General features: G+C 33.7%; 1 protein-coding gene across 1 annotated transcript; it reads left to right on the plus strand.

The window, feature by feature from the left end:
- The first annotated feature begins 5,916 nt into the window (after nt 1–5,916).
- LOC114397185 lies at nt 5,917–6,648 on the plus strand. Its single transcript, XM_028359290.1, has one exon. It carries the CDS (start codon nt 5,917–5,919, stop codon nt 6,646–6,648), a length of 732 nt encoding a protein of 243 aa, XP_028215091.1.
- The last annotated feature ends 9,582 nt before the right edge of the window (nt 6,649–16,230 follow it).

Below are 16,230 nucleotides of genomic sequence, written 5' to 3' on the forward strand. Positions count from 1 at the left end.
AAAGGTAGTTCAGGGATATAATTCATACTTCTCACCACCATCAAAAGTGGCAGTGGACCTGTTGTGTATGATGTTTCTCCCTCTATTATGATTTCTCTCAACTCACATATCCCTCAAAGATAAGAGTTTTGATAGTAATATGTTGTTTTAATTTTTGTTAATAATAACTAGTGTTGAACAATGAAAAGAAACATGGAGAAAATTGAGATGGCAAATATTTATTTTTATTCATATATGAATCAACGTATTTATAAACATAATAACTAAAATAGTTAACAAAAAGATAAAATCATTAAGAGATCATACCTAAAAAATAAGATTAAAATAATTTTATCCTTTCAGTCAACTTTGACTTTTATTTTTCCTAAAAGTAACATAAAAGTCTAAGTCTGATATCTAATATTCACATCTTCAACAATTTTAGCTAGAACGACGATTTGTGATCCATGTTTTCTTCTAGCTGACTTGGTCCAAATTCTACGACTACTCAAATATAATTCCAAGGATAAGCTACAAAAGAATAAAAATCAACAAATTATACACAGCACGACTAAAGAACTTTACATTTTCATTACAGAGATTATTTATTCAATTTATAAAGTCCAAAATCGTAAAACAAATATTGAAACATTAAATCCAAAATTTTGTCACATATACATTTACATTAACTAACAATTTTTATTTTTTTTGACAGAAACTAACAATCTTTTGAACCGATAACACCAATCTGCTTAATAATCCCCTTGAAAGAACCCGGCTAGAGAGGGAGCAAATGACAAATCGCTCGTAAGTTAAAGATAAAAATGAAATATTCAAAATAAATATTTATCTTGAGTCCTAAAGAGAAGGCAGAAATTCTGAGGATCACGGACCTTCATCGTGTCAAGCAAGGTTATAAATTCTACACCAATTGTCAAGTTTATCATTCGGATCACAATTTCGTTCTAGCTGACTTCGTCCAAATTTTATCTACTAACATGGTGGAATTCCAAGGATAAGCTACAAATGGGATAAAAGCACAAATATTCAGGAACATTAATGATTTAATGCATATCGCATATAAAATTAAACTAACCAAATACAACTATGCCTTATATGTTATATATACCATAAATTACATAATTAATTTGAAATAGGCAATAATTACTATCATTTCAAAAATCATTTTAAAATTTTATTTGTTTTTAAAAAAATAAAAAGAACCCTTACTGTCACCTTGGAAAATATGATTATGTAACACTAATTAAAAATTGGAAAACTAAAAACTGATAGTTGAAAACTAAAAAAAAATAACTTATTAAATTACAAGTGTTTATTAAATCCAGCTCTTAAAGTAACTGAAAAGTATAAAATCACATAAAAATAATAAAATTATAATTTATTTAAAAAAAGATAATAAGAAAATTGAATAAATGTATAGAATATAAAAATGAGAAAATATAAAAAAAAATTAAAAATTAGAAGCTATTTTTCTAAAAAATACTACTTCAAATAACATTTCAAAAAACGTTAGAAGGTACTAAAAACTTTTTTACCGAATAACCAAATAAGATTTAAGCTAATAAAAAAAGAAGAAATTAACTGAAATGCCTTACCAAATATAACCTTTCTCTATATATATAATTGGTTGATTAGTGGTTAACTATAAGTAAGAAAATACTTAAATCAAATCAATAATACTTTTAGAGTGCGTTTGGATAGAGAATTTTAATGGAGGAACGTAATTTATCAAAGAATTTGAATTTCTGTAATTTAGAATTCATTGTTTGGATGTTTTTTATGAAGAATTTAAAATTTTAAAAATTTAAAATTTTAAAACAGAATTTTAAACAACTAAAAATCTGGAATTTCAATTTCCTTCTAAAAGGTGAGAAATTGAAATTCTCTTCTTACTTTCTTCTTCAAGAAACACCGTCTGAACTCTTAAAACATCGATCGGGTGTGAGCATAGAGGAACACGTATAACTAGCACACCAATCATATATTCTCTTTTTTTTCATTCATTTTTTTCATCTCATAATTTTAATTTTTATTATCCAAACACAAAATTTTGAAAATAAAAGAATTTCAATTGAAGTATTTGAAATTCTTAAAATTTAAAATTTTTCAGAATTTTAAATTTTTCCATCCAAATATACTCTTAAGGTTTGTTTTGAAGATTTTTGGACGGAAGAGGGGGAGGCTTATGAGGTATGAATTCTCTTATTTGCAAGTTTTCTTTTATAATAAAAAATGGTTGAAGGGGTTGGAAAATTTTCTTTAAGTCTTTCAAATCCCTCTTTAAGAGTGTGTTTTATTTAGAGGATGAAAATAGAAGAATTTTTTTTAAATTAAAGTACAATATAAAAAAATGTAAATTCTACATTAAAAAATATATAAATTCTCTTATATATTATTTTCATCCTTCAAAACAAAGACGGTTTAAGTCATATCTTGACTCCCTCCAAATTGGAATATTTGGACAGAGAAACGAACCCCATACAAGACAATAGTTTATCCTCCCTTCTCCTTCCTTAGTGAATGTCAAACTGAATTGATGTGTCCTATAGGGGTATCATGTACGAGGACCATTCAGTTAGTCTTTCGTGGTAGAAGTGAGGAAGATGCCATAGATGTTGACGTGTTGAACAAATGTTATACATTATACGGACACTAATTATGGGTCACAAAGTCTACTTGTTTTTTCTACATTCAATTTATAGGTAGCCAAGTCCTTCCAATCTGAATCTTCCTTTCGTCCCTAATGGACAAAACTGATGTTGAGACGTTATGCCAAACGACCAAAAAAAAAATGTGAACATAAATTAGGATATCCAAACTTTAATTTTAAGGCTGTTGAGTTCCAATTTATTAGATTTTTACTGTGTTTTCAAAGAAAATTTATAATCTTTGTGTATAATGTTTCAACTTTTCATTATTAGAAGGAATAAGAAATGTGTAATTTTAATTCACAAAAAAGCTAGCTAATTATTTTTGCCTATAAAATTTAAATACAGTTAGATCAACTATCAACGAGTCTTCAAAGTCTTGATACAAGTCTTTAGTCAACAATGACCAAGTAATTTTGAGAGACAGGTAAAACAAGGAAACATAAAAAGAATGGTAAATAGCCACTTTTGTCCCTCAATGTGTAATTTACTGACAAATGCACCCTGAAAGATGAAAATACAAAATTTAGTCCCTGAAAGTGTAAAATGTGTGACAAATATATCATGCCGTTAACTTTCGTCTGTCACCATTAATAAAGTCACCTATGTGGCACAGAAGGACAAATTTGTCACTGAAATGATGACTAACGTGGATTACCAGCATAAGGACATATTTGTCATAATATTTTTTTTTATTTTTCTTCTTTTCACTCCGTTGACAGATGTATCCCTGAAAGATGACAATATAAAATTTAGTTCCCGAAAGTATAAAAGTACGACAAATATATCTGAATGTTAATAATAGATTGTGACTAATGATGATGATGATGATGATGATGATGATTATTATTATTATTATTTGTTTATAATTTAATGCTCATATTTGTTTAGTACTTATGTAATATATTTTTTAAATTGGCTTTTAATATATATTTTTTTATTATTTTGATTTTCTTGTCAAACCTTAATCTTTACAGTTAAAAAAGACTTTCTCTTATATCTTATAATTTTATCAAATTTTTACTAAATTTTTCATTTTTAATCTTTAAAATTATTCCATATCCCAATTTCAACTTAAGTAACCTTATATTTAGATTGAAAATAATATGTCGAGAGTTTTGAGTAAAAAAAACACAATCGGCTGCGAGACTAAATTTATTTATTTTGGAAAAAAAATTGAATCAACTATTTTTTAAAAAAAAAATCACAAAATTTAAAGTAGATAAAACTAAAGTGGAATTAAAAAAAAAGTCTCACAAAATTTAATCAATTGAGTTATCATTTAAAAAAGAATAAAAGTCTTATATTTCTTGAAATTTTTTGTTTCTTCAATTAATTATTAATCTTTATTATTGGCTCTTCCATAATATGTCAAATGGAATGCAAGGTCGTAACAGCCTCTAAATCAGCGAGAGATACAATTCTACGTTCCGCAAATAATAAACCTCTGTACTAGTTTTAATTTTTTTGAAGTTAACCTCTGTATTAGTTTGAGCATTATTGTATTTTTTATTTAAATTTATTTGGGTTCTTTATTTGTCAGTAACTATTTTTTATTTCATTCATATTATGTATAAAAAGTTTTGTCTTGAATGCAAACACATAAGGTTTATCCACGAAATTCTTTCACATTTGAGGTATATATATACATTTTATTGATTAAGGAAAAAAACTTATAATTTCACTTTAGTTCTATCTAGTTAAAATTTTCTGAGACTTTTTTTTAAAAAAAATAGTTGATTATATTATTTTTTAAAAATAAATAAATAAATAAATTTGGTCATGCAGCTCGTTGTGTTTTTTCTACTCGAAACACTTGACATATTAATTTCAATATAAATATTAGAGTACTTAAGTTAGAATTGGGACATAGAATAATTTTACAGATTAAAAGTGAGAAATTTAATAGAAATTTGATAAAATTATAAAATATAAGATAAAGTTTCTTTAATAGTAAATGTTAAGGTTTGATGAGGAAATCAAAATAATAATAATATATATATTGAAAGACAATTCAAAAATATATTGTATAAGTACTAAACGAATAGTAGTAAATAATAATAATAATAATAATAATAATAATAATAATAATAAATTACAATCTATTATTAACGTCCAGATATATTTGTCATACTTCTTATACTTTTAGAGACTAAATTTTGTATTTTCATCTTTTAAGGGCACATTTGTCAGCGGAGTCGAAAGACGAAAAGTCAAAAAAATATTATAACAAATATGCCCCTATGCTGGCAATTCACGTTGCAATCATTTTCGTGACAAATATGTCTTTATGTGCCACGTAGGCGACTTTATAAACGGTGACAGATGGAAGTTAATGGCAGGATATATTTGTCGCACTTTTTATACTTTCAAGAACTAAATTTTGTATTTTGATCTTTCAGGGATATATTTGTTAACGAATTATATATTGAGGAACAAAAGTAACTTTTCTAACATAAATTTAGACTTTTGACATGACCCTTTTTTAATCTACAATGTATGTTTTTATAAAAGAAAGTTGATTCTATAAATAATGACACGTGAAGATCTTATATTCATTTTTTTCTAGAAATATTAAATGATATTATTGAATTAAATTATTAATTCAAATTAATATTATTCTATTATGTAAATAAATTCTATTTTATTATTGAACTATATTCAATTATTACTCATCAACTATTTTATGATGGGACGAGGGCGGCCGCCCAAAAAAAAAATCGGTGCCTCCGACACCAAAATCTCTGGTGGTTTCTTCTCCGGTAGATCATTCGGATTCGCGAAGCCACAATGTCAGCAATACTAGATTGATTAATGAAGAAATTGTGGAAATTGAAACACTTGATGAAGATCCAGAAGCTCGGGATGAAGAAATAGTTGATGAGGTTCCTAAGGAATTCGAACCTGAAAAACCTAATCAAGCTGAATCTCAGGACGAAGGTCGAAAACTCTGGGTTGATGTGTTAAAGGATAACAGGAATCTGGCGAAGGGACGAGCAATGAAGTTCATAGCCCCCCAAGTCGTGGATGGGAAAATAGAAGTTTTAATTGAAGACGATGATATCAGATCTGAAGTTAAGTTCTGGGAATCTTCTTTGATTCTGTATGCAATGGGAGCTGATTTAAGTATGAATGCTGTTAAGAATTTTATGACTAGATCTTGGAACTTTGTTCAATTGCCGGACATGTATTTCAATGATGAAGGGTATTTTATTCTACGCTTTAAATCGTTCAGAGATCATGATGAAGTTTGCTGAGAGGTCTGTATATGATTAGAAACATTCCTTTGTTGATTCGAGAATGGAGGCCAGGGTTTAAGATCAAGGATGAACTACTGCGAACCCTACCTATTTGGGTGAAACTTCCCCAACTCCCGATCATATTGTGGGGTGATACGAGCTTGAATAAGATTGGGAGTGCCCTGGGTAATCCCATTATGACAGATGAGTGTACTGCAAATAGACTGCGAGTGTCCTATGCGCGTATCCTTGTTGAAATGGATATTACAAATGAGCTTCCTCAAACAATTACCATTGCTGATAATGAAGGAGAAAAGATTCAACAAGCAATTGAGTATGAATGGAGACCTCTATTTTGCAATAAGTGTCAAAAGGTAGGTCATAGCTGTGATAAGCCTAAGGTGAGGAAACAATGGAAACCAAAGCAAGTGAAACAATCTGTGGCTAATGTGGAATTTAAGAAGGAAGAGGTTGATGATAGATGGTCTAATGCAGTGGGAAATGATAATAATGTTAAAGTAAAGACCAGTATGGATATTGCAAGTACTTCTGCTGAGACTCCTTCTCCAGTGGCTGAGGATATCAGAAACAAGGATGTTGAAGCAGTTGTGGAAAAATGGATTGAGGTAATTAGAAGTGGTAGAGAAAGAGGAAAAAAGAAAGTTAATGATAGTTCTACAGGTTCAGTCTTATGTGATAATGGGTTTGATGCTCTAGAGATTTTGAAGGATCTCATAGAGTTTCAAAACACTGGTCAATGATTATTTCTTGGAATCTTAGGGGGCTGAATAAAATGGGGAAGTTAAGGGAGACTAGCTCCCGTCTCCTTAACCTTCACCCCAAAATTGCAATTCTGTTAGAAACTAGAGTAAAGTGTGATAAAGCTAAGAAAGTTAGAGACTATCTTAACCTCAGAGGTAAGTACCTTGACAACTATCAAGCTCATTATAATGGCAGGATCTGGATTTTTTGGGATGACAGTTATAAGGACATCAGACTGGTGAAGTGTACATCTCAGATGATACACTGTGGAGTCTATGATGTTAATGGTAATTTCCAAAACTGGATGACAGCCATCTATGCTATGAATCAGCTGGACCAAAGAAGGAAGTTGTGGGAGGACTTGGAGCACATTCATAATAGCCAACAAGGGCCATGGTTCCTTATGGGTGATTTTAACAACTTGACAAAGTCCATGGATAGGGTTGGGGGAAACTTGGTGACTGAGAGAGAGTATGTAGATCTCAGGAATTTGATGGATCATGCTGGGCTTTTTGAGAAGGATAGTACAGGGGAATATTTTACTTGGACAAATAAACATTCTATAGGTACTATCTAGTAAAAAATTGATCATGTTCTTGGTAATATTGATTGGCTGCAGGATAATACAGATGTGAAACTAGAGATTCTCCCTCCTAGTATATTTGATCACTGTTTACTTTGTTTGTCTGACCAGAAGAATAATAGAACTTTACACACTAAATTCAAGTTTACTAATAGTGTGGTAAAGGTGGCTGGTTATTAGGATATTGTTAGGCAGAGTTGGAATAAAGCTTATGTTGGCAGACCTATGGTTAGACTTTGGTACAAACTTATGAGGTTGCAGGCTCCTCTTATCAAATTGAGCAAACAGTTCTCTCATCTTCATATGTCCATTGTTCAAGCTAGGACTGAGTTACTAAAAGCACAGGAGGAGCTAACTATGGACAGAATGAATAGAGGGAATATTGAGAAGGTGAAGAAGTATATTGATGAAGTGATCTACCTGCAGGAACTTAATGATAATATGCAGAGACAGAGGATGAAACTGGATTGGCTTAGAGAAGGTGATACAAATTCAGCTTTTTTCTATGCCTACCTCAATTCTAGAAATGTAGCTACCCACATTAGTCAACTTCAAAAGGAGAATGGGACTTATATTCAGAATCCTGCTGATATAGAGAAGGAGGTTTGTGAATTTTATGGTAAGTTGTATGGAACTCGAGAACAAAGTGTGAGCATGATTGATATTAATGCTATGAGGGAGGGACCCCAGTTGACTATGGTGCAGAGAGCTGACCTAATTACCCCTGTAACTGTTGTTGAAATAAAGAATGCTATTAAAGGGATTGGTGATCTAAAGAGCCCTGATATTGATGGGTATGGAGGAAAATTCTTCAAGGCAAGTTTGGACATCATTGAAAAGGATGTTGTAGAAGCTGTCCAAGAATTCTTTGAGCATAATGTGCTTTACAAAAGATTTAATGAACACTTGATCTCATTCAGAAATTCTAGTGCAAATCAATCACCTTGTATTTCATAATCTTCATCAGAATGGCAAGGAGAGTTTGAACTTAAATATTGTTTTTCATCCCCTGGAATTAAAGACAACATAAAATAATTTACTTCTTCAATAGTTTCTAAAGTTGGAATGAGGCTTGCTCTGTCTTCAAAGAAATTTGGAAGATTCAAATTTTCCAATATGTTTGAATACACAAAAACAACCAATGAAAGCAGTGGTTTATCATTGTCTTAAACCAAAAGATCAATTGGTATTCCAATGTCACTTTCACCTTTGTCATCTGAATCTATGTCACCATTACCAATTTGAAGAATCCAATTAGCAATTTTTTTTTAATCTCATTAGCTATGTGATTTGTGTTGGCAGTGGTCAGTCTCATGTTTTGTTTCAATTTCAACACTTTGCAATGATTCCATAATTTTGATGAGTTAATTGATGCATTAAGGATATCTTATTTTGATCCCTTTCTAACAATTGGTAGAATTTGTCTAAAATCAACTCCTAAAATAATAACTTTTCCACCAAACGGTTTGTATTTGTTTTCTTTACACTTACAACGCATCAAATCCTACAAACTGCGGTCCAAAACCTCAAAACGATATTTATTCATCATTGGCACTTCATCCCAAATAATTAATTTAGTTTCAATAAGAAGCTTTGCACGAAGACTACCTTGAGCTATAATACATGTTGATTCCTCAGTCATTAATAATGGAATTGAAAAAGTGGAATGAGTTGTTCTTCCACCAAGGAGAAGCAAACTGGCAATACCACTGGATGCAACATTCAATACAATCTTCTTTTGGGCTCTAGTAGTAGCTAACAATATATTTCAAAGGAAAGTCTTCCCAATTCCACCATAACCATAAAGGAAGAAAATCTGGCAAGGATTAGAAAACACAGCTTCAATGATCTGATTGTAGACATCTAACTACTCTTCTGCCAACAATTTCAATAGAGTAGAATGGAGCTCAATTAACTTATTTGTGTCATAATTGAGTTGTTCTACAATGAATTTGTTTTCATAGAAATCAAAGTTAGAACTATCTGGACATGGTAGAGAAGTATAATCTTTTAAAGATATTCCATTCGAATTGAGTAGCTTCTCAATTTCTATAAGACAAAGCTCCTTCAACTCACTATCTTCAATGTGAAGACCTGTAACAAATAAAAATGCTTTACAAAAGTATGTGTTGCAAACATAAGTACATTTTAATATATAAGATATAATGCAGAAAGAAACATTTTAATATTATTTTGGAAAAACACTAAATTTGTAAAGCTTAAAATAAAGTCTACATTAAAACTCCACATAAGCAGTTTGTAGATTTAGACATATGAATCTAAAAGTGACATGAACTTTACTTAGAATATTTAGTTGTCTTCTCTTTTGGTAGACAATTCCATCTGGCAGTCCATACCACATCTGGTTTTGTCATTGTATTCATGAATAACATTGTAACAAAAAGTCACTTTAGTTGGTTTCCGGAACTTGTCTCATTGGCTTCTTTAATTCCATCAATATACTCTCTATCATTCATTAGCAACCCCAAAACATAAAATGCATCTTGAAAACTGCCATAGATTTTTCCATTGACAGTTTTGATACTGTTGTAATCAACACAACCCTGCTGATTCATGAAAAGTATTCTCATGTAGTATAACTCGTGTCGCAACCTGCCCTTCGGCGGGAGGGCGACGCGAGACTCATGGATGCGTCTTCCAAGGAAGGAAAACACGCAAATTCGCCACCAACGTTTATTTGAGGAAAACACTAGAAAAACAAAAAAGATGATGGCCTGCGTGTTTTGAAAATGAGGGTTCGGGAGTCATTTACTCACGGGGAAGGTATTAGCACCCCACGCGCCCGTCATAAGGGATGGTAGCCTCTAATCAAGTGTGCAAAACATGACTTCAAAATTATGTATTTTCCCTTTTTATGCTTTTTTTATGTATTTCCTCTTATATATATATATATATATTTTATTTTTTATTTTATTTTTTTTGGGGGTCGACAAGGGTATTGCCCTTGCTCCTACATATCCTCCGGTGCGATGAGGAAATAAGACCTACGTAGTTCTTTAAGAACTGAAGGTTTGTTTGTAACATTGATTTTATCTTTTTGAAATATTGATTTTAATTATGGACAAAAGTCGTTTAAGGCATTGGACCTTTGAAACGATCTTTTGATTTTTGAAAAGAGAGAATCGTCAAGGCGTTGGGCCTTTGAATGATCTCTTGATTTTTGAAGGGAGAGAAACGTTAAGGCGTTGGGCCTTTGAACGATCTCTCGATTTTTTTTGGACGAAATGAAGAAGTTTATGAGTTGGTTTTATTTGGTTTTGGCTGATTAATCTTCAATCCTTTTTTAGAGATAACTTGCGACGCTAATGACCGATTAAAACTTATTTTACATTGATGAAAAGAGTTTACTATACAAACGATCGGTCGAAACTTATTTAAACAGTGATTAAGTGAGATTACAACACAAACGATCAGTCGAAACTCGCTTTAAACAAAGAAAAAGATCACCGATGATCAAAGAAGGAGATAAAGATGCACAAAACAATAAAGGGGACCCCTAAGAGTCCATAAATCAAATTCAAATCCTTAAAAGCAAGCACTAATCGGATGAAGAACGAAGAACGAACGAAGAACGACCGAAGAAAGAACAACGAACGGTGTAGGAATCGCTCATGGAAACGTTACGAAAGCGCCTCGACCTTGATTTTCTTCTTCTTTCTCCTTCTTTTTCACTAATTTTAAGTGAAATATGCTTGCCAAGGGTGCTGAACCCCTTCCCCTCAGCCTCCCACGCCTATTTATCGTAAAATAGGGGGAGGAGCTTGCCGCCCAACTCGCCCAGGCGAGCTGGTGGCTTATTCCAGAAGCTACTTGCTCGCCTCGGCGAGCTGGTTTCTTCCCTCCTAAGTTATCTAGTGGGCCCAGGGGCTAAGGAATGTTCCATAATGGACCATTTTGCCCTTATCTTGAGTTTCTTGCCCACTTCCTTCTGAAACATCATGAAACCCTACGGATCACGCAGTGATCGCTGTTAAGCAGCTCAACTCGGCTGGAAAAAAACCCCACGTTGACAAAAATTGCCCCCATTATGAGTATCTTACTCATTTATTTCCGTAACGTCGTGAAACCCTACGGATTGTGGAGTGATTGATGTTAAGTAGCTCAATTTGATTGGCGAAAATCCGCATTTTGATGAAAAATTGTTCCCGGACAAAATTAGGGTATGACAATTGCCCCTCTTTATTTATCTTTTATTGGAGGTAAAAGGAAAGTAAAGATAAGACACTAATTTCGTTTGAGCTGACTTTCCACCTGACCGACCACTAGCCCAATCAGGGAAACCTGTCAAAAGAAAGAGCATAAGAGACATCAGGTGTATCAGCAAAAGCCTTGGTGCTTGGAAAGCGATAAAAGTGGATGACCGTGACGGTCTCCGCATGCCACCAGACTCAGTTGTCTCAGGATAGCAGGGGAGACTTCAGTAGCCTCAATCGACAAACATTGAGTCTTCGACAAAGGGAGTAGATGACCATATTGGTCTCTGCGTGCCACCGGACTTGAGTGTCTCTGGATAGCAAAGGGAGACTTCAGTAGACTCAATCGATAGACATTGAGTCTATGACAAAGGGAGCAAATGACTCTTGTTCTTGATAACTCACCTTTCTCTCAAAAAGACAAACTCTTAGGAATGATAAAATGAGGTCACATGAATGTCTATACTTTTTATTTGAAACACAGTCAATCAAACGTCCCTTTTTCTTTGTACTTCTTTGTTTTTGTTTTTGTTTTTTTTTTGTTTTTACTTTTTGTCTTGAACTTTACTCGTCATTTTACAACACCCTCACCAAACGAGAAATTTCTGATTGAATAGTCTTGGAAGTCAAAACTCAGGAGCGCAAGTCGCTTTGAGCAAACAAACCAACGGCTTACACTCACATTCCAGTGGAAGTTAAATAAGCAAAGATGTAATTATGAGAGGATGAGAGACAAGGATGTCAAATTTATCCATGTTATTAGCATTGCAACTGTTGTTTACAGTAATGGCATAAACTTGAAAATCCTAATGAGCCATTGGAGACATCTAACAACAATCTTCAAAATCGCCCCATGTATAGTGTCGCTTGCCAACGTCAGAATTCACAAGCGATTCTCTTTAAACTTCAGCCAGCCCGCATCAATTAGACCTTGCACCTTATGTTTCAAGGTCCTACAATGCTCAATGGAATGCCCTAGAACTCCTCCATGGTAAGCACATGTTGCATTTGAGTTGTATCCTTGGAAAAATGGAGGTTGAGGAACCTTGGCTTGGGTTATGGCTACCATTGAATTATCGAGTAGATATGGGAGCAAGTTAGCATAGGTCACCAGAATTGGGGTGAATTCTATAGGCTTTTTCGCTGGAAAACTCCCTCCCTGGTTGGTGTTTTGGTTTGTGTTAAGGGTGGTGTTTGGCATTGGATGTGCAGCGGGCGGGCTTTGTGGCTGATTTAGGGGTGGCCTTCGTGGTTGATTGGGTGATGGGTAATGAGAAGGGCTGATATTGGCTGAGTAATGACATTGTTGGGCTAGTGGAAAACGCGCGGGAGGGCGATGCGAGACTCCTAAGGGTCCATAAATCAAATTCAAATCCTTAAAAGCAGGCACTAACCGGATGAAGAACGATGAACGATGAAGAACGACCGAAGAACAAACGATTGTGGAAGCAAAGCTTCATGATGAATCAACAATGATTCAAAGGTGTTTTGATGATAACAATGATGACAACAAAAGATGATGACAAAAGTGATGAACAAAAAGCTCAAAAGATCAAAGAACATCTCAAGTGAATCAAGAACAAGTCAAGAGTTCAAGAATCAAGAAGAATTCAAGACTCAAGAAGAAAGCCTACAAACAAGAATCAAGATTCAAGATTCAAGATCTTAAGAATCAAGATCAAGATTCAAGACTCAAGATTCAAGAATAAAGAAAGGACTCAATCAAGATAAGTATTAAAAAGTTTTTCAAAACTTTGAATAGCACATGAGTTTTTGACAAAACCTTTACCAAAGAGTTTTTACTCTCTGGTAATCGATTACCATATTGTTGTAATCGATTACCAGTAGCAAAATGAGTTTGAAAATGTTTTTAAACTGAATTTACAACGTTTCAAATATTTTCAAAAGGTTGTAATCGATTACAATGTTTTGGTAATCGATTACCAGTGTCCTTGAACATTGAAATTCAAATTTAAAAGTGAAGAGTCACATTGTTTCACTCAAAAGCTTTGTGTAATCGATTACACATATTTGGTAATCGATTACCAGTGTTTGTTTCTGAAAAATCTAAAGATGTAACTCTTCAAAAAGGTTTTGACTCTTTCAAATGGGTTTTAAGTTTTTCTAAAAGTTATAACTCTTCTGAATGGCCTTCTTGACCAGACATGAAGAGTCTATAAAAGCAAGGCTTTGTTTTGAATTTTTAAAAATCAAGTCTTTCTAACAATCTCATACAATCCTTGAATCTCTTTGAATCTCTTTGAAACTTCTTCTTCTTCTTTGTACCAAACGCTTTCTGAAGTTTTCTGGTTTTCTAAACCTTGAAAACTTGTGTTATTCATCCTTTTTATTCTCTTCTCTCTTTGCCAAAAAGAATTCGCCAATGACTAACCGCCTGAATTCTTTTGTGTCTCCCTTCTTCCTTGTCAAAGAATTCAAAACGACATAGTCTGAGAATTCTTTTGATTCTTCCCATTCCCTAATACAAAAGCGTTCAAAGGTTTAACTGCTTGAGAATTCTTTTGTATCCCCATTCACAAAGTATCAAAGGTGTAACAGCTTGAGATCTTTGTCTTAACACATTGGAGGGTACATCCTTTGTGGTACAAGTAGAGGGTACATCTACTTGGGTTTGACTGAGAACAAGAGAGGGTACATCTCTTGTGGATCAGTTCTAGTGGAGGGTACATCCACTAGGTTCAAAGAGAACAAGGGAGGGTACATCCCTTATGGATCTTTGCTTGTAAAAGGATTTTTACAAGGTTGAAAGAAATCCCAAGGACCGCAGGTCGCTTGGGGACTGGAGGTAGGCACGGGTTGTTGCCGAACCAGTATAAAAATCCTTGTGTGTTTGTTTCCTTCTTCCCTACTCTTTTACTTTCCGCTGTGCATTTAATTTCCGCTTTTACTTTCTGTTAAGTTTCTCTTCTACTCCTCTTTCTCTTAACAATTTAGTAAAAGCCTTAAAAGAGTAATTTTTTTTAATTAGTAAAGGTTTAGGAATAATTAATTCAACCCCCCTTCTTAATTAATCTGAGGCCACTCGATCCAACAACGATGAACGATGTAGGAATCGCTTACAGAAACATTATGGAAGCGTTACAGAAGTGCCTCGGCCTTGATTTTCTTCTTCTTTCTCCTTCCTTTTCACTAATTTTAAGTGAAATATGCTTGCCAAGGGTGCTGAACCCCTTCCCCTCAGCCTCCCATGCCTATTTATAGCAAAATAAGGGGAGGAGCTTGCCGCCCAACTCGCCCAGGTGAGCTGGTGGCTTACTCCAGAAGCAACTTGCTCACTCAGGCGAGCTGGTTTCTTCCCTCCTAAGTCATCTAGTGGGCCCAGGGGATGCGGAATGTTCCAGAAGGGACCATTTTTCCACTATCTTGAGTTTCTTGCCCATTTCCTTCTGAAATGTCGTGAAACCCTATGGATCGCGCAATGATCGCTATTAAGAAGCTCAACTTGGCTTGAAAAAAACCCCATGTTGACAAAAATTGCCCCCATTCTGAGTATCTTACTCATTTCTTTCCGTAATGTCGTGAAACCCTATGGATTGCACAATGATTGATGTTAAGCAGCTCAATTTGATCGGCGAAAATCCACATGTTGACGAACAATTATCCCCAGACGAAATTAGGGTATGACAACTCGCCTACACCAACAGGAATATAAGAAAGTCTCCCAATAGAATAACCTTTTTTCCTTGGCTGCCACATCTTTTGTCGATTCAACCATACAAATCTAGTAGGAAACTCAGCATAAGTCAGATCTTTACTCTCAACATATGTTTTATTGGCCTCAAACCAAGCTAAAAACTTGGTATTAATTTCTGCATTAGCATAAACAACATTATCTATCTGGTCATCATCATTGAAAAAAACCAATTGTTCATTGGGAAGATGAAAATTTAATCGTTGCACAGTTGGCCACCTCTCATGAATATCATATGCAAAAATCCTCCAAGTGGCTTCACACGGTGATAGATATATTCAATCATAGTACCTCTTGATCTCACCAACCACGATACAATTTTCAGTATTATCTTTTGAATTCGTAATCTCAATTGTAGCCCGATTTGGTCCCTTGGTAACATATTTGAATAGGTACTTGATTGAGTTTAATTTATTGCAATATTTTGTATTGATATGACCTTTATACCTCATAAGTAGCATTGGACAATAAGGAACAACATTCCTATTATCCAAAGTTACAACATTTTTTTGCACAGACATTCCCATGTCTCGACGTTGGTAGCATGGATATCCATCATCATCAATTATGGTGGAGTTTTCAAATTTCTTAGGAAAGTATTTAGAACATTTCCTCTCTTTCATGCAAGGAGACTTCAAGTTAGCTAATCCACATGGTCTATGCATCATGTAAGTTGCAACTGCTTTGGACAATTTGGGATATAAATTAGGATTAGGTAGTTCGGCTGAGATGATTTTATCAATATCGCTTGCATTATGAAGCCAATTTTCACCATCCAACCATAGCAATATATTTTCATGTGGAAGTCCTTTTTTCTAAAACTCAACAGTGTACATGCCTGAATAAAATGAAGTTAAATTGCTGGTGAATAATTACCTGCATTAACAATTCCAAATATCTAGCTTCATCTTAAACACCCTACAAACAATATCAGGTCTATCAGATGGCATGAGACCTTTTTTATGCATAAAATCACGTATCTCAACAACTTGTGTTGTATGTAATTGTTATGAACAAATCTGGATACCCAAACTTCTTACAAATTGCCATTGCATCTTGACAATTATGAAAC

Source organism: Glycine soja, chromosome 18 (assembly GCF_004193775.1).
Source record: "Glycine soja cultivar W05 chromosome 18, ASM419377v2, whole genome shotgun sequence".
Lineage (NCBI taxonomy): Eukaryota > Viridiplantae > Streptophyta > Magnoliopsida > Fabales > Fabaceae > Glycine > Glycine soja.

What these genes read in the sequence shown, in the direction of transcription:
- LOC114397185 (XM_028359290.1), top strand. Translation starts at nt 5,917, where the DNA reads ATGATTAGAAACATTCCTTTGTTGATTCGAGAATGGAGGCCAGGGTTT.